This window comes from Strix aluco, chromosome 4 (genome assembly GCF_031877795.1).
Source record: "Strix aluco isolate bStrAlu1 chromosome 4, bStrAlu1.hap1, whole genome shotgun sequence".
Classification (NCBI taxonomy): Eukaryota; Metazoa; Chordata; class Aves; order Strigiformes; family Strigidae; genus Strix; species Strix aluco.
This window is the reverse complement of record NC_133934.1, coordinates 60,696,122-60,721,353: the sequence shown is the minus strand read 5'-3', so window position 1 is coordinate 60,721,353 and position 25,232 is coordinate 60,696,122. Positions and strand designations below refer to the sequence as shown.

At 39.7% G+C, this 25,232-nt stretch overlaps 1 protein-coding gene across 3 annotated transcripts in view; it reads right to left on the bottom strand.

Moving 5' to 3' along the window:
- The window catches only part of UBA6 (ubiquitin like modifier activating enzyme 6), a 31,869-nt gene extending 10,695 nt beyond the window's left edge, over positions 1-21,174 (bottom strand). The window contains exons 1-23 of one of the 3 annotated variants that reach the window (XM_074823307.1): positions 20,452-21,174; positions 20,069-20,253; positions 17,719-17,781; positions 16,106-16,200; positions 15,267-15,295; positions 14,371-14,465; positions 13,739-13,850; positions 12,703-12,783; positions 11,994-12,116; positions 10,054-10,177; positions 8,708-8,811; positions 7,851-7,913; positions 6,732-6,808; positions 5,990-6,056; positions 5,453-5,596; positions 4,745-4,812; positions 4,398-4,476; positions 4,117-4,197; positions 3,665-3,742; positions 2,186-2,367; positions 1,493-1,598; positions 376-465; positions 184-264 (exon numbers count right to left, since the gene is read on the bottom strand). In XM_074823307.1, coding sequence (XP_074679408.1) covers positions 184-264; positions 376-465; positions 1,493-1,598; positions 2,186-2,367; positions 3,665-3,742; positions 4,117-4,197; positions 4,398-4,476; positions 4,745-4,812; positions 5,453-5,596; positions 5,990-6,056; positions 6,732-6,808; positions 7,851-7,913; positions 8,708-8,811; positions 10,054-10,177; positions 11,994-12,116; positions 12,703-12,783; positions 13,739-13,850; positions 14,371-14,465; positions 15,267-15,295; positions 16,106-16,200; positions 17,719-17,759 — 1,920 coding nt within the window. In that variant the 5' untranslated portion in view covers positions 17,760-17,781; positions 20,069-20,253; positions 20,452-21,174. The remainder of the gene's footprint in view (positions 1-183; positions 265-375; positions 466-1,492; positions 1,599-2,185; positions 2,368-3,664; positions 3,743-4,116; positions 4,198-4,397; positions 4,477-4,744; positions 4,813-5,452; positions 5,597-5,989; positions 6,057-6,731; positions 6,809-7,850; positions 7,914-8,707; positions 8,812-10,053; positions 10,178-11,993; positions 12,117-12,702; positions 12,784-13,738; positions 13,851-14,370; positions 14,466-15,266; positions 15,296-16,105; positions 16,201-17,718; positions 17,782-20,068; positions 20,254-20,451) is intronic. The other 2 variants (XM_074823306.1, XM_074823308.1) reach the window with 2 other exon arrangements.
- Positions 21,175-25,232: the final 4,058 nt, after the last annotated feature.

Here is a 25,232-nt window from a genome sequence, read left to right as displayed (position 1 = left end):
AATTATGAGACACACCAGAAATATTGTTCCCATGAAAGACCAACTAATGACTTGGCCAAATAAGTCTTCAGGTTTTCTGAATAAAGTTAGAAAATAACCCAGAGCTCACTGAACTTAAATAGATACAAAATCCTTAAAGCATTAGTTTAAACCCTGTGTTTTACCCTGGCAACATTCCCCTACCTGTAAAACTTCTTCCGCGGATGGATAGGTTTGCCAGAATTTGTTAAACAATGAAGGCTTGTGAGAAAATGAACTTTCAAACTAGAAAATAGAAAGAACAAATATGGCATTTTGCAAGAAAGTACATCAGATCCCCCACCTTTCCAAATACACATTAAGTTATGCTGAATGCCAGTAAGCTTATTCCCTTACCTTATCTCTTGCCCACTGTATCGTATGCTCAATGGCAGCTGGAAAAGACTTCAAGGTGCAAAAAGGTATTTCTTCTTCTGGTGGATCCCGCTGTAATTAAGGAGAGTTGCATGTAAATGCAGGCTTATTAAAGTTTATTGCTAATAATAACACCAAGAATTTCTAGACTATGTAAGTTTAAAACTCCACTTATAAAATACAAGATGGCTTATTTATGTTTAGAACAAAATTTGGTTTATGAACACTAACATGCCACTTCCTGTTTACAAAGACTAGTCTAAACTGAACACCAGAAAGCAAAACTGAACTCTGAAATGCAAACAACAGAAGAAATTGTCAGCCAGCTTTTCCAAGACGTGCAGTTAACATTCACATACACTCTCAACATGAAATACACCCTTTCACTCAAGGCCTGAAAGACTTCCTCCTTTGTGGACCCTAGCAAGACTGTTAGGATGCTCAAAATCCTGTGTCTGTGCCCACGTGGTGCCATTTCACAGTGTTCTCAACCAGTGATTTTCTACCTTGTAAAGGCAGTTTCACAAGAACTTAAACAGAGGGATACCGCAAGAGTTTGAAGGTTCATTTCCCTCTCCCCCATTCAAACAGAACTGTTAGGTATGCTTGTAGAAACTGGCAGATTAATTCCTACTAGAGGCTTGTGTTTCTCCTACCTGCCTGTGCAGGTGATACTCACCAAGAACAGAATGAGCACGCAGAAAGCAGTTCTAAAAGAAACCCACAAGTACAAAACCAGTTTGCAATGCCACCGTGGGACTAGATTCCTATTTAGAAGGGAGTTTTCAAGGGGTAGGGGGGGGAAGCGAGTCCCTTGGAAATACTTCAGAATTAGGACATTTTCCAAAGCTTGTGTTTCATGATTCATATAGTAGTTGCTTTTAATTATTGGCCCAGGTGTAATCATCAGCTAGGTAGCAGACATGGTATCTCCAGTCTGCTCAAATTTTATCGCCTGTGAGCTTTTCTTCAGAAACCAAGGAAGTAATCTTTTTCTAATAGTACTGATCTTCAGCAACTCAAATAGGCCACTTATAAAGATTCAGAGGGCATTATGGGACTAGCTACAGAAGATAAGCAATGGTCTTAAAACACTTACGTGACTATTATAGGACTCTGTCAGATGGGGCACAATAACTTCTGTGTGTCCTTTTGTTCCCATAGTTCCAGAGTCTATAAGAGGACGCAGGTTTGCTACACAGCGACTGACATGGAAAGACACAGACAATCAGAATACAGTGTAATCACTACACTCTTCCCTTGCAGACATTACCGGAGTGTAACTAGAATTGAGTCTAGGCACTTGCAGAAGAGTGGAAAGCTTACACCAAACTTGGGAAAAGAATAGATTAAATAAGAAGAACTGTTTCAAGTTAGATCAGGATACCATAAACCTGAGCCTACCTGGATTAGGAGCATTAGTAATTCTTTTTAAATGTAAATGACCTTACTTATAAATTTAAATACATATTCTTATGCATACATAATTCAACCTTAAGACTGCCACAGTATTTTCTCCCTCATCAGACCTTGACAGCTCTACATTTCCAAGAACTCAATCCAAGGCTGTCTGCCACGTGAACAGTAGGAGCCGCACAACAGCAGAGTTGGTTTCCACCACAAGTATAAACCTTCCTCATGGCAGCCAGCATCCTTACAAAGGAGCAAGATAAATCTGAGCAATTTGCTATCAGATCTTATAAGCAGCTGCAGATCAGGAAGATTAAGAATAAAAAAGCAGAGTTCACATAAGAACATGAAAAGCAGCCCCCGCATCCTTTCCACAACCTACCTATCAATGTATCTCCTTGCCTCAACATTGTCCAGAGCAGTCACAATCACATCTTGCTTGGTATAGAATTCATCGCTATAAGTGTTCTCAGTGGCTGGACAAACTTTATTAATATACGAGTCGATCTTTAAGTAGGGATTGATGTTCAGAGTTGCTTCTGCTGCAGTATAGCTTTTAGGCTTCTGAAAGTATCAATAGATACATATATCAACAATATTCAGATAAACAACATCTGGGACACAAAAGTATCAACTTCATTTGCTGATCAGACAACAATTCACCTGCAGAAATGTTAGTATGCAAAACACACAATAAAGGAAATTCTTTAATCATGTATCTCCCTCACCAATAAAACTAGATTAATACAATATTTATTTCTATCTTTAAAGTAGTGCATCAGAGACCACAAGGTGAAAGTGCTTAGATGGTGCAGCAGAATTGTGTATCAAGTAACTGAACCCAATGTCATGTGCTGCCTCTCATGCTCCAAAAATGCCATAAGGAGCAGTTCATGACTGTCAGAAGATAAACCCATTAGTTACTGGGACTATGTCTACACAGCATAGACATCAAAACCACCTGTGAATAATCACATTACTGCAAGGCATTTCACACAAAGCCAATTTCAGAAGCTAAACTGAAATAGAGTTTTTAACCTACCTGACACTTCTAGCCATACTACATTCAATTATCTAGGGATCAGCACTTAGAACAGCAGAACTCAAGACAGTATGGCTTCTGAAAGCTTGCAGAGTTCACCTTCCATTTATCTATCCATCCAAAATGTAATCTGTTCCCAGATTTGCTAGACATAAACAGGAGGCAGAAAATTCAGCTGCTGGGCTTTGGGCAGGGGAATCCCTTTTCCCCATTGCTGTCAAGATCTGAGCCACCGTTTTTATTTTGTGCTGTGTTTGCAAGTACAGGGATATTCTCTCTGCGTCTAAGCAATCAACAGTTTCTGTATCATTCATTTACTGAATGTACATGTTTTTTTGCCAAGCTATTTACCAAGCTTAATGAAGACTGAATTAAGTCAGAAGATAGCAACTTTGGTCAGGTTCCATCAGCAGTAGCTCTTCTATTGAGAAAGCTTCTGCCAGTGCTGTCTATTTTTTGTTGTTTTGTTTTATTCTCCCCAAATTTAAATGGTATAGCAAAGCATTTCTGGCATATTAACTCATGGCAGCCTCTTATGCAACATCCTCATCAGAGTCTCAAGTTTGAGAGATTTCGTTAGTCAAAAACACCAGTATGAATTAAGATCAGATAAGTCAATTTTACTCCACTGGTACTAATGGTAAGTGGGATGCCAATGTAGTTCTAGGTATTGTTTTAAAAGATACTGGATTTCATTACAGTCTTTAAGTCTTTTCTGGACAGAAGTACATACACTCACATGTTCAGCTCTCAGTTGGGACACAAGACAGGGAGATACAGAACAATAGTCCAGAAAGTTTATTGAACAAGAAAGCCTACCTGTATGTGATGAGGTCGAAAAAGAAACTGCCTGTTCAGGTTGGATTTCTCTATCAGGTCTGGATCTGTAATTGTAACCTAAGTCAGAAGGGGCAAAAGCAACAGCTGAAGTTACAATTTAAGTGTAGCACTGAGCAATAATCTTGATGAAATCTCTACAGAAACTTGTCAAAACAAAGCACTGCTGTTGGTATCCACTGTGGCTACCAGCTCTGTCTGTACTGACTGATTAGTTTTTGTTTTAAAATCAAAATACAGCAAGACTGCTCCAAGTGTGTTCTGCTTCCAATTGCACATTACTTCCACTCTATGCTGAGGCCATTTTACGCTCTGTGCAGAGACCAACCTGAAATAAGTCTTAGACTTTTAACATTTTTAAGTAGTCTAATTATTTAATTATTCCTTGTCACACTACTTTTTAATAAGCAAAGTGAGGTTAACAGGTGACTTACTAATCCTTTGTCTTGCCCACTACCGACACCAAGAAGTGCAAAGTTTTTTAGCATTTCACAGCCTATCGCTCCACAGCCAACCTAAAGAAAATGATATTTTTACAGTCAGAAATGTAAGTGAAAAACATGAAGTATAATAGCCAAGTCCCATTACAATTTTGGGCCCTTTATTCTGCAGCAGCGCACATCGTCAAGTCTGCTCTCATTATTTTGAAGACAATGGATGTTAGCTATATCAACAAAGCATTTGCAAAAAGTGTAACAGTGTCAGTCATACTCACCAAGAAAACATTCAAATCATGCAGCCTCTGGCACAGAGAGTCTCCAATACAAGCCCTCAAGGCATCATACCTATCTCCCCTGTGCAGGCATAGGAGAAGATGATGAGTAAGTTGCCACTTATCACGGTAGTATCATTGATGCCAAACTGCACTTTGACATGAAGAAAATCAGATCGAGTCCCCTATAATTCCTATTCCTCCCATGCTCAAATTAGGGGACACATTCTCAACCCCAATCCTGTCCCTCCAGCAAATAGCACTGAACTAACTTTAAAAAACATCTTCTGTGCCTGCTTGAGACTCAAATGTGAACAGTACATAAATCAGCAGATTGTAGTTATATTTACCGTGGAAGAAATTCTTCAGAGCCCATCTTTTCTAGAGGTGTTACAATGTCTAACATATCTATATACAGCTGTAAAAAAAAAAAAAAATTCATGTTATTTTCATTTAAAAAACAAAGTATTTTCTACATACAACAGAGCCTAGCAATTTAGAAGCACTAAGTTTTTACTGTCAGTGGAAGACTGTACAGCATTCAATTCCCTACAGTTCACTTCACAATTTTAGTGGACAGGAAAAAGCACCCGGACACAGAGGGGAAAACCTCACTGAAACATGACCCGTAAGCTTTTGGCTTCTGACAGGCACATTACCCCTCCAAATTAGACTGTGAAATTTTTAAATCTAACTTTATTCTGACACTGATCCTGACAGTTTGAAAGCACTGCTCTTACATACAGTAGCTTAAACTGGCATCTGAACTATATCACACCTTTGCAGCCATGCACTGGCAAGCCAATGCTCTCCTTGCTTGTGGGAAAACAGAATATGATGTCTGAACTCTAAATGTGAAAATTTTGACTAAAACTGGCTGCACTTTTATCGTACACACCAAACCAATATTTTCTTCCTAAATTCAGTCTCAAGCTTTTTTTTTTTCCCCCTGTTATAGAAGTTGTTCAGGCTATTTTGATCATACAGCATTTACACACAACCATCATCACTGTAACATCACTGCCAAGATAAAGATCCAAAAACAAAGACACCCTTACCCACTGCTGCAAGGGAGAAAATTTTCCTGTTACTGCTTTCAAGACTTCCTGGCTAGCAACACCACCCACTGCTGCAGCCAGAGGAGCTAGAAATCCCTGAGCAGTCCTAGACAGCCATTTCACTACATCTCCATTCACCTGAGGCTGAAAAATAAGACATAATAACAACAGATTTATCCCTTCAATCGAACAAGCCAGTACTTGATATTTTCACAGATTACTGTTCTTCAGTAAAAGACAAATTTCACTTTGACTAGCAAAGTTTCCAGCCAAGACAGATCCACTGCATACCCTGTACTTGTAATATGCATTTATCTAAAAACTGGATTCACATAGCCACAGGATTCAGTCTCCACGTCAGGTGAACGTTTCATTGAACCTATGCTGAAACACCTCGCATGGCCTTCAGAAAGCCAGCTGATCCATCTAAAGATGGATACAAAGACCAGAACAAGGACCAACAACTAAAGCATGACCTTTAGGCAAGTAAATGAGAACATCAAAAATGACTCATGATGACGATGATTCCTTACTCACTTTGTTTTCCAGTGTTTCGCTTATAGACATGGCTATTTTCAGCATTTCCTCAGCATCTTGAAGGCACCTAGACACCAGGGTAGAAACAATAATGATCACTTAAACATTCCAGAGTCCTTCTACAAACACAATCAACAGAGAAAAAAAAGCACTGGATACAGTAGGAAGAGTTTGGAAATTTATATTGGCTTTAACAGTGAGCATTAAAGATGCACTTTGAAATGTCAGGGTTAGGTCAAGAACAGGAGTCTCAGTGGAGAAGCCCATGTGCAAGTCCAGTCTTTAAGATTTATACTTTGTAAGCAGTTTTGTCTCATTTAACTCAAAATTATGCACATCAAGAACTACATCTGAAAAAAATACTGAAAATGAAAGACAAATCCTTCAGACCTTTTTTTTTTTTAGAAATCCATAAACTACAGGATAATTCAGAAATCACTGAAACAACTTTTCCATATTAATCCCGCAATGTGAAAAAGCTGGAACAGAGAAGGACTTCCTCCAGAAACATTTTCTGTCTACCTGGGCCCAGAAAGTGCCACTGCTATATTGGGAAAGCCCTGTTACAAATCCAGATATGCATTAAGTAACACTTTTCATCTAGATTTCAACATTTCATTTCTATGTCGTCTATTAAATACCAGACAGACAAGGTACCCTGCTGAACACCAACCAAGCAATTACAATAAAAGGAGAGATCTGTCTGATTCAAAGCTTAGCAAACACAGGACTGCTTTGTTACCCAATGTTCGGTCCACGACCAAAGTTCTCCTGGAAGTGGTTCAAGGCAAGCATGGCGACATGGATCTGCAAAGGTGCCTGTTAAAACAGCAATAGCTGTTGATCAGTTAAAAACCTGAAGAAACTGAAGGAAACAAAAGCAATTATTTGAACTCTTCTATTACCATTTCACTTCCTTGTCTCTTAACCAAACCACTTCAAAAAAGTTTTTAAATAGCTTTAAAAAAGTGAATTTGAAATACCTTAATGTTTTTACAAACTGGGACTATAAAGTATTACTCAGCAGTAATGCAATACCCTTCACACACATTCAGCATCCACTTCAACTAAGTCCAACTAGAGTGTCCCCAAAAGAATTTAGTGCTGAAATTGGAAAATGTGGTAATCTTCTTTTAACTAGACATTAGAATTCATTGCATTTTGCCAAACATCAATAACAAAGCCCAGCATTAAGGGTCAAAAGTAGAAAATCTGAACAGGCAAGTCAGACCTTACATTATCCAACAAACAAACAAAAAAAATCATTAGATCAGCATTTTTCAGTTTAAGATTTTAATGATCCTGAGACTTACATGCCTTGCATGTACATAATACTTAGCTAAAACTGTGTTAGAGGCAAGTACTCCTAGCTTCCTCTCAGATTTTAAGAATACCTCTGAGTCATTTTTTTCAAAGAAAAAAAAAAAAATTTATGCTCACACAGTTAACTCCAGTTTCCAACCAATTTATGATCACCTTTTTCTGATTCTCCCAGCTATGATTCCAGTGTGATTTTTATCCATCAAACATCATTAAATACAGGAAAAATTTACAATCCCATGAATTAAAAGACTCATCAAAAACTGATATTTTAAACAGCAGAGATAGCTGCACTATGCATTTACAATCTACTTGGTGCAAATCATGGATAACAAGCCTCTATGGTGATCTAAACTATAATGAATATTCTGTATGACAACACAAACTGATACCTCATTCTTATTTCAGACTTTAAACTCATATTTAACTACTACAGAATAGACTTAGGAAATTATATTGTTCTACACATAAAGCTGCAGATTACATTCCATGTAGTTTTAATGTTAAAGCCCTTACACTCAAAGCCCCACATGCTAATTACCTCAGGCTTGCTAAAATCCGCAACGAGGCATAATGGATTTGTTATCTGCTTCTCCAACCGTTCCTGGAAAAACAGAATTCGTAATAAAAACACAGCCACTTAAAGATACAACAGTCACCGCTACCTGACAAAACAATACACTTCCTGGAGAGATTAAGAACCAAATATCCTTTCTTACTAGCATTGCTGTTACTCTCTCTATTATTAATGCCACAAAAGATGCATAAACCAATCATCTACTGCAAGTTTTGTCAAACAAAAATGGTCAGAGTCTCATTTCATATCCTAGTGGCAACCCATCTCTTAAACTGCTCTGAGGTCGGCTACCAGAGATTTTGTAGGCAGCTGGCTGTTTGCTTGTAGAACTTCGCCACTCAGGAAGAACAGGAAGCTGCTGCTTCACAGAGACAAGATACCAAGATGTGCATTCTCATACCAGAAGCAGCTGGTCCTTGCTCCCAGCTTTTCCAAAGAATGTTTGCGGGCAGTCAGGATCTACTTTCTGCAGGCCCAAAAAAGGCACAGAGCACCATGTAGCTTGCAACCCCTCTTACACAAACGCATCTAACTGACTCTTCCCAGAAGATCGCTAAGAAACCACATATTCGTAGACCTCCATGGAGATCCCAGCAGTACAGGGATAGGCTGCCCATAAGGTTTTTTTTCTCTACACTGGCAGGTAACTTTGAGGTATTTCCTACTCTCTACAGTTTACTAAATCAGTATCGTTATTCTTACCCAATAAAACTAGCATAAACCCAAATCGCGGGTAACCAAATCATGTACCTGCTGAACACTGCCTCCAGTGCTCAGACCATTAATACTCAAGAACCTGGTCATGTCAGGCACACACTTACAAAGTAAAACATCTTGGGCGTCTTCACTTGGACAGCTATGCCTCCATGTAAGTAAGGCTCCATATCTGATGTATCACCAATGCTGAAAGAATAAGGTGACACCACTGAAAAGAGAAAAGAATAAACAGTGACTGATAATTAAAAGTGTCATTGGATACTACAATTCTGTATACCGTAAAGTGGTGTTTTGCCAATGCTTTTTATGCTGTGAATTTGTAGTGTGCAAACTTGCTTTGAAAGAATAAACACAACTGATCCCCCTAACAGGATTGTCCCTCTCTCTCAGTTTCTAGGCTGAAGTATTAGTTTCACATGATCTGTTATGAAATAAGCTTTTTAAAGTGACAGCAGATTTAACAAGAATTCTGATGACCACAGCTCTGTAACAAAAATGAAATCACTCTCGGTTTTATTTAGACTGTGCACAGCGGTGTCCAGTATGCTGCTCAGAGTGGGATTTTAGCCCGTGACTAGAGCAACTGGCAATCAAAAAGGAGAGCTGGAGCATTTAAGTCACATCTTTCCTCTCATACCACCCAGAGCATCATTCAGATAAAGCAAGAAGACACAAAAATTGTTAATTCATGGAAAACTGAAACCAAAAGCTGGGCCGTGATTAAGAGGAAGGAACTGAACACAGCAGCAGCGTTAGCAAAACAAAAGGGTCCAGAGAAAACAGACTCAATCACATGTTTCAAGAGTACCATTTTCATCTCAGACCACAAAATAGTTAAAAAAACACAAACAACACACGCTCTCTTCTGCTCCAGAGAAAGAGGCATTCAGATCTGGGAACTGGGCAATTCCCCAGCAGCCAAAAGGAACCAAGTAGTATGCCTTGAGACATGCATGATGCAGACCAAAGCAGGGTAAACATAAATCATGAGAATAACTTCAAAAGCATGCTTAGAAACAGAGTGATGTCAGTTGTGTCCCTGTACACTTAAACTGTCGCCCAAAAAACTACAAGGCAAACAGTGACACACAAAGTGCTGTTAGTTTAGTCCAAAACCACAACAGAGCGCAGGCATTACGGGACCCTCCAAAAAACAAGAGTTTTGTCAGCAAACTAATGATGGTAACCTCAGAGACTGCCAAGTAATTTCCACTAGCTGAGAGTTCCCACTGCTCCTTAAGCAGTGAGATGAGTTTGGAAAGACTTTACTAAATGAAAATGGAGTCAGGAGTACACTTGGAAGACCTTTGCACCAGAAAGCAATTTTTTTGTGCGAGTTCACTGGAGGTCTACACAACCCAGCACTCCTCTGGCTACAGTAACTAACGCTACAGTAAGCTAAAACACGCCCAAAAATAAATACTTTGCAAATGAGTCAGCAACAGTTTACCTGTTATTTGGTGTGTGGATCCATTTAAGCATGACATTCCATTAACTTCCCGAAAGGTTAAGAACTGTCCTGTTTCAAGCCTGTGTGGGTGATTTTCAAGGCAAGTGACAATACCAGGATTTGACTGAAAGTGAAAATGGCTGTTAGCAAGGAAGAAAGTGTCTTGTGTAAAGGAGTCACACTTTATCATAGACACATAGCTTTTTGCCTATTGAAACTACAGCCACTAATACTTTTAGTACCTTAGCTCTGCCATAATAAAGGAGTTACCTATGATAACTTTTTTTCAGCCCTGTTATTTTCAGTTTAACAGTGTTTTCATAACACAGACTTTCTCATTTTTACCTTATACAGTTCTCAGCATGTCAGCAAACTGCATTTGTTAGTTCTTAGCAAATTCATTCTGTTCTGAAGTAATAGCAAATTTATCTCCTTTTCCAAACCTAAAATAGACTATATGTACAAAGAAATTTTCACAGACATTAAGAAACAAACTCTTGTGAAAGGTCCTTATTGATCCATGCTTCCTTTCCATCTGATCTCCTTAAAAAGGACACCCCAAACTCATTCTTGAAAGTTAGGAAGCTTACAAAGCTGGACATCCTCAAATACAGGAAAGCCACAGCCTCAAGCAGATCACAAACAAACAAGCTTACACTTGCAGGAATCCTGGACATCATCTCACCCTGTCACAGGATGGCATGCCAACCTCCCATGTGCACAGAGACCCCTCTGCAGTCTGAGGACAGCTGATCAACACCTTGTGGTGCAGCTCAAGTTGTAACATGGTGGATTTGCATCAAGCCTGCCCTGTAAAGTCTCCTGCCATCCCTTCCTGAGCTCCCAGTATTAGAAGGATTTCAGTTAAGTAGCATAAAACATAATTACAGTGGACTACATTCTCTGTGGCATGGAGAATGACAAATGAGTTGACCAGAGAAAATTTCTCTGATTTAGGGACACCTCGACTCCATCCACAGGACAAGAACAGCCACTTGATGGTATTTTTGGTATTGAGTTGGAATTCTGGTCAGTTTTACCCTTCAGAGGATGGAAGCAAGATACAACTAAACTCAGGTGTGTGATTATATATATATCCTGTGATTCATAAACAGATGTATCTTCGTTCCTTGACTTGGCAGGCAATCAGCACAAGCCATCAAACGTAACTGTGTACTCTTTAGGTAATTAATGAGAACAATCAAGTCATCCATTCCCTTTTAAAGATACCAAAGAACAGGCTACCCAAATCATAATATCATGAGCTTTAATTCAGATCAAACCCAACTTGCTATACAAACCCTTCTAGTTTGGTTATTATTACATCTAGGCTGGAGATATGACAAAAGACTTGCTACTGGATGAGTGAAGTTATAGTCTGGACTTCCAGAGTTGAGAGAAGGAGCTCAAGTCGTTTCCATTTATAAAACAAGAACACAAGATCAAATGGACATCCTCTCTAACATTCTGCACTGGAAGCACTGGCAATAATATCCTCTTCTTGTTGACTCTGCTTTGGTAGGTTAAAACTAACCCTTAAATTTCTTTTCAAAACAAACTCTCAATCCCCTTATCATTCCAGTAGTCCTCCTCTACATGTGCAGCTTCCTTAGAAGACTCAATCTACTCCCACACCAAGGCTACGTCCTCTTCTCTAGACATCACCTCATTTCTTTCTCTATCAAAAAAAAGACTCAATATTGTGATGTTACATTGTAAGTAATAACCAGGAGGCATCAGTATCCTCTGCAGTGTTAGCACCTTATCACTCACTGGTTTCAATCCAGACACAAGAATAAAGTAACTTTTTTTGCCTCTGCTATACTGCCAATTTTCAACTGTTTAGCAGGCTGCTGAAATGAAAAACTCTGCTTGGTCACATAGGCAATAACAAGTCATTACAAAAAAAATAAAGTGGCACAATGACTTCTATCCCTTACTTGTGTTATATTTGAAATGAAGATCTCCTTTGGCTCCTCTCCCGTTGTATCCAGCACTTCAAATTCATCACCGAAGTCACAAAACAAACGTGAACATATTCCATATACATCTGCACTGATGAACTACAAAAGAAAGTAAAAATCATGAGTATCCCTAAAACGGCATAAGCTGAAGGAATGACCTCTCACATTCAACCTTGTCCAAGGCCAGCAGGTTTAACTTCTACAGTGGAAACATGTCATGTGCAGCCAAGCCACTGACTATATAGCACAGCATTCATGACAGACTTTGAACCTGCGTGAGCATTTCTGAACCCCTACACAAAAAACAGGAATCACACCAATACGCAGCAAAATACTGCCATTTTTACTACTGTTATTTTCAGTCTCAGCATGTTCTTTCAGAACAATTATGAGTTAACAGTGAAAACTTTCTTCTTTTTTTTTTGTAATGAACAAAGCTATGGTTACCTGGGCTGGTATCTAGATAACACCAGACACACATACAGAGTAGCAGCATTGTACTCCCAAAACTCACACATACAGAGTAGCAGCATTGTACTCCCAAAACTCATACTGATCCGTCAACATGCTCTCTGCATAGAACTATATACCTCATAACCAACTTTCCCCATTTCTAGACAGAACATGTTGGAAGTTCAGAATGCTCACTGTATGGATTATTCGTGTGTTTAGTTTTTTCCATTACCTTAATAGGTGGCTGCTGAGCATGACAAAAGTCATTAATCTTCTTCTGCAGCAACAGACTTACTTCAGTCAATATGACACACTATGAACAAGAACAGAAATAAATCTAAGACACTGAAAGCAATAAACATATTCAGGCTATGGAAAAAGTAGTACTAACAGTAAATTACTCAGGTGTCTTGATTCCTTTTTTTTTTTACTACAGCTGTGAAACTCAAAACCTAATTAGAGTACTTATGAAGACTGTTATGGATAATCTCAGAGAAAATGTAGATCTTAAATTTTAAGATTAAAGTTAGCAAAACAAATGATACTCATCAGTGCGCACCAAGAAGTCTGCACAAGCTTCAAGTACTAGTGCTCATCAGATTGCAGACATACAATTTCTGCAAGCATTATTTTAAAGTTTAGGATAGTGTTGGGTTACAAAGCATATGCACTGCATCCCATTCAGTTATACACAGCTTATTATAGCTGGGACATTCAGAAACTTGGTGAGCTTGGGTATAACCGATAGCCACACAGTAAAAGTTCCCAACTCAGACTGCGCCATGTACACAGGCAGGAAACAGCTGAGTGAAAAAGTGAAGACATCCTCACTCCACCACAGAAGAGCTTACATGTCATTAGATACATACATAAATGATCTTTTAATTACATAGGCTGAGTTTCTACTGCCTGGAATACAGCACACAAAATATATGTAGAACATCTGTGCTATGTAGCTGTAAAAAAAAGTCATGGTTTCACCTCCAAATAACAAAAAAAAAAATTGTATGGCAATCTCACTTATTTATTGTCACATAAATTCCATAATAAATGTCATAAGAAAGTGCTAGAACACAAAACCACTGTTTCAGCCTTGAAAAAAACAAGCACAACTATTTCATTAGTCGTAATACAAGACCTACTTCTTTCTTTAAATCATCTCAAAATGTACTTTTAAGTGTATCTTCATTTTATTTACTTATGTAAAATAATCCAAGTTGTTTGCTCTGAGCAAAGTACCACATACAACTGCTTTAAGAGTGACATACCTGGTACTGCTTTAGAAAAGACAGATCTGTGGTTTCATCTAGTGGCACAGTTGATGCTGCTACATGGACATATGGATTGAGTTCTGCAATACGATGAAGTGTGGCCTCAGCCCTGAAAGAACAGCAACTTTCAAGTTTTTTTATGCATCTACAAAATTATATTTTCAACACAGAATTTCATACCACATGCCCTACAGAAGTCCCTTAGGAAGTCTCCTGTCAACAATCACCAACTCATTTATTCACACTTAAATTCCTAGGAGGTCTGAGGAAAACAGCTCTGTCCAATACACAACAGGACTCACCGATGATCTGGTATCATGGCTGTTTTCTAGTCTCACCCAGGTGGCCGAGAAAGCCCAAGGAAGAAATACACGCTGGCCCCCACTATTAAATTTACATTACAAGCTCCCAACTGCAAGAAGTGAGATGTTTGACTCGGAACTCAACCTAGTCTTTCCCTAATACCTACCTGGGCAGTGTACTCAAAGCCAGTAACTCCAGAGAAAGGGTTTAACAAGTATTTGATAGGTATGAGCAGCTCTTGTACAATAAACTGTTATTTTTGCCACTGATGAAACTGTTACTCCTAGTCAGGTTCAGTCCTAGATCACCCCAAAGCCTTCACCAACCTGTTCCTTTGACTGGTAATATCATCTTCATGGATGAAGAAGTTGATCCCCAAATCCCATTTCGTGCACTGCTTGGTGTCATGAACTGTCAGAGCCTAAGAAAGTTTAGCAGAAAGCATTTACTGGAAGAAGTGTGCATGGTCATAGCACCCAAAAGGATGGATTTAAGCTCCATATAAAATGCTGGAGGACTAGCACTGCAAAAGATTTAGTTCTATCATGTATAAGAACAAGCTCCTCCAACCTCTTTTCCAAGAAAGCTCTTACTGTTTGAGAGACAGAAATGCATCTGCAATATGCATTTCATTAAGCATTTTCCTCCCAGCTTGCAGTGATGAGAGCATTTAAATACTGAGGATGAATTTTCCACACTGCAATTAAGAGGCAATTGCGATCTGTAAATTAATGAACTCCAAAAGTTATAAACAAGGGGTTTTTTTATTGGAAGAAAGAGTTTTAAAAGGCTTCTCTCTAAAAAAATAATCACAGCAGCACAAGAGCAGTTGTTGGATTAAAATACCCAATCATTCTAACATCTACACAAAAGGATTCTAATGGATGACAGAACAGGATAACATATTTTGAATAGTTTGGCTTTTGAGTTTATACCACTCCATTTAGGAGAGGCCACTTTGTACAAAAGGATTCAATGTCTAATCACCAGCTGGCTAAAATATTAGATGAGGTATTTCAGAGTGCAGTGGACATTGATGTGAGACACGGACCGTACCACTAGAACACCCACATTGTTAAGTTTTCACCCCCAGGTCCTCAAATGTTTTGCAATCCTTCTACTGAAAGACAGTTTCAGAAACTTAAGATTAGCTAGCTAGTAGCATCATCCCTTTTTCCCCTGCTCGCCCAAGAATACCCAATAACAAAACTGGTTTACATACCTTTACCCCAGCCAGAATTATATTTTTGGCTGAAAAGAAAAACAGAAAGAGAGAGCGACTATTGCAAATTTCTTGCAAATCTGTAATTGAACAGTTATGTGGGTGGACAATAACAGTATGTCATTGCTAAGAACTTCACAGCTTAAGGGTTTGCTCTCTTTTACATTTGGCTCAAGCATTCTACAGCACCACTGAAAGCAGAATAACATGAGCAAGGTTAAAAAGGCTTTCTACATTTGTCATTTGTCAGCTGTTCATCCCACAAGCATGATTACAGAAACAGTCATGACAATAAACTGCAAAACCCCATGACTCTGTTCTGGCATCTGGTGCCAAATACCTTTAAAGCCAACTGAAAGGGTAATACCTCAGGTAAGAGCCAGTCAAGACAAGTCTTGCTCATAAAAGAGTAAGGGAAATTGTTAAGGAGTCTCTTGCACCAAGGCAGTCACGCATTTTTCACCAAATTGCATCCGTTCTCCTACCACCCCATTTCCTACTTGGAATTGTACGTTACATTTGGTGATACTGATGCCTAAAGGAATAAGAGATTATCCACCCTCAACCTTCACCCAAGACACAAGATTTTGGGTAAAGCAATCTGGCCCATGGCAGCACATTTTCAAGTAAAATTTAAAATGTTCTAGTAAAAAGTTTACTAGAGAGAAGTCCAGGATCTTTCCAGCATCTGCTGTGTTACTCATACGCATCATGCCGATATAAATTCACTCAGATACTTCAGACACGCTTATTACATCCAAAAATAAGCTTTACAAGTATTCTGGAACCGTATGTTTACACACATTGGTGTCTGCTTAAATAAATGTTACCAGACTCACCAATCTCCACACCAAGACCACCTATACCACTCAGGAACACGTGAGACTGAGCCATCTTCTGCATTGCTGTGTCTCCAAGAACATACCTCTGGCGACTACAGCAAAGATAAATTCAGATCAGAACAAGACACAAATAAAGTCAAGAACATATGAAAGCAAGTCAAGAATTCCCAGTCATTTCCAAAAAAGTTCAAATATTTTCAGTTATTCTATCATCCCAATCAGTTTCTGGTCTACAATACCAACTTCTGTAGATCGATGTGTGTCACTAGTGACATGTGCAGAGTTTTACATTTACAGAGAGAGTCCTCTGTTCAACAAGCAATTAAGGACATAACATGCACATATCTGAACTGTACAGTGCTTTAGGAAATAAATGTATATCAGATGTAACATTTGCACTCACAATCCAAACAGTGAAATGCATTTAGTAAGACCTTTACAGTGCCAGATTTTAGAGAAGAGAAATAATTTATAAATCAGTGTAAAACTTATTCAGGATAGTAAGTTTTTGGAATTAACTACTGAAGACACAAGCAAGCCAAAGAACTTATTTGTTATCAGAAATCTACAACCCAGAGGGTGCAGCAGCTTTTGTAGTCAGATCCTGAGCTCTGAAAGACTCTTAGTTTCCAACTATACAATTAAACTTAAACCATTCTAAATACCACCTTCTACTTTCATAAGATCAGTGCCAAAAGGTAAAATGACACATACAACACAGGAAGCATTGTGCTGAATTAAAAAGAAGCCTCATTTGTTCGACATACAGCTGATTTCTTAATTTCAGTTTATTATTTTTTTAATATATAAAGCAGCTTTTCATCCCACCACATTTTTCCACGGATACCATTTGTTCCAGTACAGGCTCTCTGAACTATTGCCATGCCAAGTGATCTCAAGCCACTCCCAGCTAACAAATTAAAACAAAATTAATAAAAGAATAAATATTTTTTTAAAAGCTACCAAAAAACCCAAAACCCAACACCCTGAAGTCTGGAGGATAACAGAGATACTAACGATGTTCATAAGGACAGAGAAGTCTGGCAAAGACTGAGGAATAAATGAAATTATGAAGGAGATAAATTACACGTTGAAAGGGAAGGCGAAAAGAAGGTAGTGAAAGGAGATGAGGAACAAGAAAAAGAGGAATATCTACTTTTTCAAAGGGGAAGCAAGCTAAAGGCAGAAAAAAATCCATTTTACAAACAGGAGAAGTATTATTCCTATTTTCCAAAAAGCACACGAGTGATACTATTGGAACTTTGTACAACTCCATGTTATTTACCTATGTTTTTTACTGGTCAAATACTAATAATGGTCAGAAAACACCTGTTATGAGACCAGTAAAGGAACAGTTTTACAGCAAAATGGATTTTATCTTCAATTCAATGAGTTCTCACTGCTAACTTTGCAAAAAGTGGGTTCCATTTCACTTGCTGAACACTTTGGGATTTTTGCGTTAGAAAAGGAGGGACACAGCAGCACAAGTACACACCTTTACCTAACCAGCAGCAGACAGTGTTTTCAAGCCTTGGCTTTCACATGACTGTATGTAAACATAAGTGTTGCTGAAAAGTCAAGAGCCGTGCTTAAAAATCAGATATTCTTACCTATACAAAGCATCATCAATTTCCATAGAGTCTGCCGCCATGATACAATGTGATTAGTTTACACTAGAAGGGTTACAAAAAGAAATAATCTAGTTACATTGGATGCAATTTCACAGTTGGTTCCCCCTTCCTGCCCCTCTCAATTTTTCAGTGGATGAACTGAAAAACAGAAAAAAGCAATGTTACATCGGAATCACTTTGATCATTAAGAAGCCTATAGAACACCACAGCATCTAGGTAATTAAAATGCACAGGAGCCAGAAGACAAGAACACCCAAACCTTCCATAAGTTATTTGAAAATACAGGCAGACATATTAATTTCCCCATTGAGAAGATGCATTGTATTTGCCACAGTTAGATTTACTAAAAGTACAATTTCGTTTTATATTAACAGCTCCAAGCTGTTTAACTTGCATCTACTTGATTGGTGAGTTTTTTTGAAGAGAAGATAGGAGACCCCTGAATAACTAGGAATAGTTATTTATGCTGCATTATTTCTATGTTAACTGAAAATCCTTAGGAAACAAGTTACTGTTTTAGCTAACTCAAGAAATCAATACCCAAAGATCTGAATTAATGCAACATTTAACTAAGATATCAAGTTAAACAGGTCGATAAGATTTGAAGAAAAAACATAATTTGTGCTATTAAGGCCTTCAGTCATTAGCAAAGACTTTTTAATCATTAAATTACCTTCGGGATAACTAAGCACTAGGATTAGGAACAAACTGCCACAGGGCAGCTTGTTTCTTAGGCAGGCTGGGAATTGGTGCTTCCTAGACCTGACAGGTGACTGTGACCAAATACAGAACGAGCAAAACAGACCCCATGTTTGACCTAGCACACCAGTTCCCATCACTGCTGGGAAGGTACACATCTTATTTCAACTCCCTACAAACTGCCTTGGAATCTAGACATGGCTGACAACCCTTCCTCCTAAGAGATTGAAAAGTAAAGGCCCAGACATACTAAGGAGTTTCTTCTCCGAGAGTGGAAATACACCCTAAAATAGCTGCCAAGGCAATCCTGTCCAAAGGTTAACTTCTATGTACTGTTCAGATGTTTTTGGCAAACATTTTAATGCTTCTGAAGTGCAGCACCTGCAGCCTGACACAACTTGGAGACTACAACATTCTGACCTGAAATTTGTCCTTCTGATTCTTTAGGCTGAATTAGAAAGTGCTGAAGTAGCACAGCAAGGGACAGAGTTCCATTGAAAGCAGGCCACAAATCTCACCAAGCTTTTCCACAGTGTGAATACTAACTCCTACACATAAGCTAGCACACAAGACAGTCAACACGAGGCACCTCCATCGAAATCTACACCACCAGTCACTTCAGTGCAGCTCCCATGCCCTTACACAAGAAAGGCTGAAAACAAGCAATGCCAGTGTTACTAGATCCCCCTAGGATCCAGATCTCAAGCCAGAGCACAACACACCTCATCTGAGAGTGACAAGCTTCAGCCTCTGCTTCGGTAAAAGCCTTCATTTCAGCCACTAGCTGGGATGCAAGACTGGAAATTCCTCTCAAAGCAAGCCAGCGACATCTCTTAACGGCCCAGAGCAACCATCCCCAAGCTGTTCTGCTCCTCCACAATCACTCTCCGCAAACACAGGCACTCTGGGACTGGCCAACATAAACAGATTGTGGTACTAAGGTGGAGAAAGTGATCCACACCTGGATAAAAACATCCAGCTTCCTCTGCTGCGGTTACTGACAGCCATCTTAATCGGTGTGCCCTCCCAAAGAGCCATTTGTAAACAACAAGGATGTGCCATCAATCCACAAGAGAACCTTCTCCACCTGTATCACAAAGACCCATTTGACAGTGGCTCTTCCAACATATCTATCAATTCCCAGTTCTCCTGCATTCTGCATTAGAGTACTGAGCTGCTGCCAGCATACCCACCAGGTACAGCGAAACACCTCCTTCCAAAAGAGGACTCAATGGTACTATTGTCAAGTGGCTTTAGGACAAAGTTTTGTTAATGTATTCCTGCATCCAAGTTCTCATTTTAGTTCAACCAGTATTGAATCTGTCTCAAAGAAAGGCATGTAATATGGGGGGTGAAAAGCCATTCTAACATTATGTCCTAGTTCTTGCCAGACGCTTGACATTTACATGCTCACCTGTTTCCTTTTAAAAGCCAAACGCTACCAGTTTTAATGCCAGGCTTCTATTTAACTGAATAAGTAACGTTCATCGGTTTTTAAAGCCTCAGCTGCTTGTGGGACATAACCCAGGCACAAACTGAAAAGCTATGTGTTATCAAGGACTAAGATGCTCTGAAGAGCTGCAAAGGCACAAGAGCTGTAGCTGTGGGCCGGCTTTACAGTGTTTCTTACCTCCAAGTCAGCGCAGGCTGATGCGCTATTAAATGTTTGCTGTTCAGCAGGCTGGGATGGCGGGGAGGCCTGGATGCATCCCACCTACCCAGGGTTTCCAGAGGCGGATCCCAGTCGACGCAGGCTCCCTGTTCAGTCGGCAGAGAGAGCGAGCCCTCAGCCCCACCGTTAACTGCTCAGCCGGGCTAAGGGGGGGAAAACGACACCTCGGATCTCCAGCGGGGAACCGGGACAGAGCCGACCTGCGGCGACACCAACCCGACCCGGGTCCCGGCAGAGCCAGACCGGCTGCACCCCCCACCTCGACGCCCCGGCTCTCGGGGCTCTCCGGAGGCGCTGGGCACCGCCACCCGGCGGGCGGGCCGGCCTACCCCCGGACTCACCGCCTCCCCGCCGCCCGCCTCAGGGGCCCCCGTCCCTCCCTCCTCGGCCCCGCCGCCGCCGCCCGCCTCACCACCGCGGCGGCCTGGCGTTGCGATCAAGGCCTGAGCGCTGCCGGCGGCGACGGGGGAAGAGGCAGGAAGGGGGTGGGAAACAGCAGCGCCGGTGCCGCGGCGCTTCCCCGCCTGCGCTGACACGAGGGGCCGGGCTAAGGCCGCCCGCCTCCTCCCTCCTCCGAGGCGGGACAAGGCGGGTCGCCGCGGGCGGTTTTAGGCCGGCGCGACATGGCGGCAACGGGAGGCGTATAAGCCATTAAAAACTCCACCGCTTTCTGACCAAGAGGTAACACACCGTGTTGTTAAAAAAAAAAAAAAAAATTAAAAAAATAAATCCTCGTTAGGTTCAAGCGTTACCAGTTTAGATGTTCAAGAGCACTCCGGAGCCATGCTCCTGAGGTAACTGTCTCCACACCTTGCAGGAGAGCACCAGCGAGATGTCATCTACCTCAAAGATAGGCAAAATTTCATGAAAAGGGACTAGGGATCGAAGTTACAAAATGCTAGAGAGGATCCAAGGCCGTAGAGGAGCAGAAATTTGGGAAAAAAACTGTCAAAACGTACATCCCATGCCAACATGGTACATAGGCTTGTCCAAGCATTTTCCCCTTTCTTTTAGTGATGTTTAACCAGGAGAAGGCAAGCTGCAACCAGTGCTCTGCCTCCAACAACAACTCAGCATCACCTCCTATAAATATTTTCCCTGCCGTTTTCCAAACCGATTTAAGATCCAAAGTGCTGCCACCTTCCCATCAGGCAGTTTAATCTCCCTTAAATTTAAACCCTGTCTTCCCTTTCATTATCCCTAATCACTGGGGTAGGTGAGACAAGTTTGTATCTTTGCTGATACCGTTAGCACATCTGAGCTAGAATGGGAAGGATTCATGCTACTGCACAAGCAATGACTGAAAATTGTCATTGCATACAGTGTATACTGAATAGTCACCTTATATTTTAAAATGTTTGTAACTTTGAAAAAACTAACAACCAACTATCTGCATCCTACAGTACACAAGGGGGGGGGGGGGGGGGGGAAGCAAGCTTTTTCTCTGTCTTGACTGGGTTTTGGGGAACTTCTAGGGGCAAGAAGACCCAAGTTTTGTCCTCTTTGTGAGCATCTAAAGCATTATTTAACATTTATCTCTCTCTCACAAATAGAGTTCTAGCAAACCTCCATGTCTTCCTCAAGATTTACGCCTCAGTCCAACAATGCACGCAGCTTTTATACTGAATTAGTAGCAAAGACTAAGAGCAGCTGGACAACACTGTGCTCGCTCAAACATGGGCTTATGCTTTGGCAGGATCAGGGTGAAAGTACTTGTCTGCTACACAACTTTTTTGTGACACACAAATAGAAAAGATGTGGGCAAATTACAAAGAACCACTAGAGGCCACTAGAAGTCTGAAATGCTGGACTGAAAGATGGGATGAAGGGAGAAAGCAGTTCAGTTCTTCAGGATGATGAATGCAACCCTTACCAGTAAAGGAACTGATATTTAAGGCTGGTATTTGCTTTGTAGCTTTTCCACATAATACATAAAAATCAGAAAATACAAGAATAAAATTACTTCCTTTATTTCAATAAAGTAATTTCAAAGAGCAGTGCATGTACCCGATGAATAGAATTAACAGGAATCAAGATATAAAGGGTGGGGGAAAAAGGTGAAAGGGTTTAAAGATAGCAAAAAATGTCAGCTTCAGTTTTGACACTTTGTTATTTTCTCATTCTGTCACTGGTGTAATTTTGTGGTTTCTTTCCTTAAAAATGAACCTGTTTCATTTTTTTTTTTTTTAAAGGTTAAACTGACAATTCTTATTTTTAAGGACTTACCAATCAAATGTGTTGTGAAAAATAAAATATCTGCTACCTACCAGCTTTCTGTCCTGGTCATTGCATTTTTTAAGATACCAGTCACTTTGATATGCAGTCATCTCACATGAAACAGATTTTGCATAGTAACATTGAATACTGACAAGCCTTTTGCCTAAACAGAGAAACAGCAACATCCAGTTAATTCTCGCTTAACAGTTTAGTGATAATTAAGCAAAGACTAACCATCAGTGAAACCATGAATCTTTATTCTAAGATAAATTGCCAAATAAAAATGGACAGATTCTGTTTACCCCAGAAGCCAAAGAAACTGGTTGCCAAATGTATCAATCAGTAGGTGTACTCAGGAGCCCTCTAGGTTGATGGTATCAAAGCAAAATATATACAGGTTTTTCTCGTATTTTCCAAGACTGCAAAATTTGAAACGTCTGGAGCCATTTGACTTTTCTTTTTCCCCATAGCCGACTCTTTTAAAAATATATATAATATAAAAATATAATATAAAAATACATAAAATCTTAGTAAAATTTGGTTAAATAAATTAATTTTAAAGGAAATCCCAGCTCCATACTTTTACTGTGTTAGACAGCTATAGCTTTTGAGATTGGCAAAAGGTACAAAGCAAGGCTGTCAGTTTACTGACTTGCTGAAGCAATGAGCGGTACATGGCTGTGGTCAGGAGAACACCACCACCTCTGGACTGAAGCCTATTCATGCCCAAAATCTCTGTAACTTTATGTGCACTACTGTAGATTAATTCTGCATGCAGGTATTGAAGACATCTTTAGAGCCAGTATTTTCAAAAGGAGCTGAAGCTGATATAGCTGTGAATCTCCTTTCCATCTGCTGGGAAAATCCCAGCGACTTGCACTTTTTTTGTTTAGTCTTCTAGTTTTCTGTTTTCCAGACATGATTTCACATTCTTAATAGGGACTTCAAAGTGGGGATTTGGGGGAGTATGCATTTGTTTCCCTGATTTATTTAGTTAATAAGCAAATTATCAGATAAAACTCTGTGTAGTTTTCTCCCTAAAAATCTGTTATTTGAAAGTACTAAGGCCAACACAATTCAGTTTAGCACACAGGCCAGTGCAGAAATGACCATAAATCCACATCGACATCCTTCAGTGGGTTTCCAGACATCCTGCCATAGGCTATGGCTTGCCATCAGCTCTTGCGGGAGTGAGGTGCTGACTGGCAAGGCTTTGTCTCCTCTTTTTGGCACAATGTGCAGTGTAGGAGCGCTTTGCTGGCATGTTTAAAAGGACTCCAGCTTCCCAATGGAGTGGGCCAAAGGATCTTGTCACCTGAGGTTGCTCTAGCACGTGATACCTTCCTAGAAACCATGTTAACAATGTTGTTAAAATCCTGATCCAGATAAACAAAGGCACCAATTACCTAAGCTGATTCCACGCTGACATGTGCATTTCCAAAAGCAAGAGCCAGCTTTTCCATGCACGTGCATTTCTAATGCAGGCTGCGAGTTGCCAGATAAATAAATATTCATTGGGTTAAATAATAACTTTTGGCTCTCAGCTCTTCTAATTTGTTAACAGGAACAGCAGATATGAAATTGGAGTTTCTACAAGCTTTACTTACATAAGGAATCACGGTGATGGATTGATGTCATTCAGCCAAACCTCCTCACATGATTAGGCCTTGTGCAATCAGCCTCTGTTTCTTTCCTACTTGTGCTCCAGGCTGAAAATTAGCATTGGGCAAACCTCAAACAACCCGATTTGAATAACCAGAAGTTTGGAACGTGTTTCTTGATGCTTTAAATCTGCCTGGGAAATCTCAGGAGAATTGGTATGTTAGCTGTGTAGACGTCCCTACAGCCAATTTCCAGGAATGCCACATTACAAGGTTAAGTTTTTTCAAGGCCAGAAGCAAGGTGGTAGGGTAGATTCTCGAATGAAGCTTCATATCCATTCTCAAATTTGCATAGCGCTAGCTTAACTGAAATTCAAGTTTGAGTATTTTAGAAAAGCAGATGTCCCACCTTGTCTTTGCTGAAACATCTGTAAAACTCCAACCACAGTTAAAGACAAATAATTCCTAGGATGGGGAATGAACAGAGAGAGCTGCAGTTTTAGAATAGTCTTATATCAAAATAAGGAAGTTTAGTCTATTTTACATCATATACAATTTTTAGCTTGGTTATTATTAAGCAAAAAAAGGACAAAAAAGGACAAATTGTTTTTAAATACATTTAATGTTATGAAACTTATATCATTTAAATCCTTGCTAAATCTTAACATCAACAATAATAAAAGGTTTTTAAAAACCTTTTCTTTAATCACACAATATTATCTTTGTTTTATTCTAGGGAAGAAAACAGAGTCTTCATAAATAAAACACTGACATGGAGTATAAGACAAACCCAGGCCAGAGAGTTTGCTAAAAAATTTGTGAAAAGTGCATCTGGCTGGATCAGGACTCCCTGAGTAAGGTAGACATTCTCCCACACACCTCTTGGCTGTTTGGCCTCTCACAAGAAAATCTGAAATTAAGGCTGCCTTTCTCATTTTAAAGATATTATATATACACGTCACTTGCAGTGTGAGGTAGGAACCAGTTTATAGGGGTTGTATCTAATCTGGGCCTCACCTCCTTATTGTTGCCCCTCCATATGCTAGGCAAAAAGATAGATTTAAGTGCAAAACAAAGCCTTAGCTATCTATGAAAGTGAACTACTGTTTCCTTTCAATTGCAATTCATCAGCTGATTATAAGGAAGGACACTTGTCATGATTTTCACCTTCAAAGAAATAAGAGGCACAAAAAACTAGATGTAATTTTTTTCCAAAGGACGCCTTCAAAAAAAGGGGACCTGAACACTAGAAGAAAACAGTGTTTCTAGGTGACCTAATCCAAAACTCCATGAAGTTTCTATTT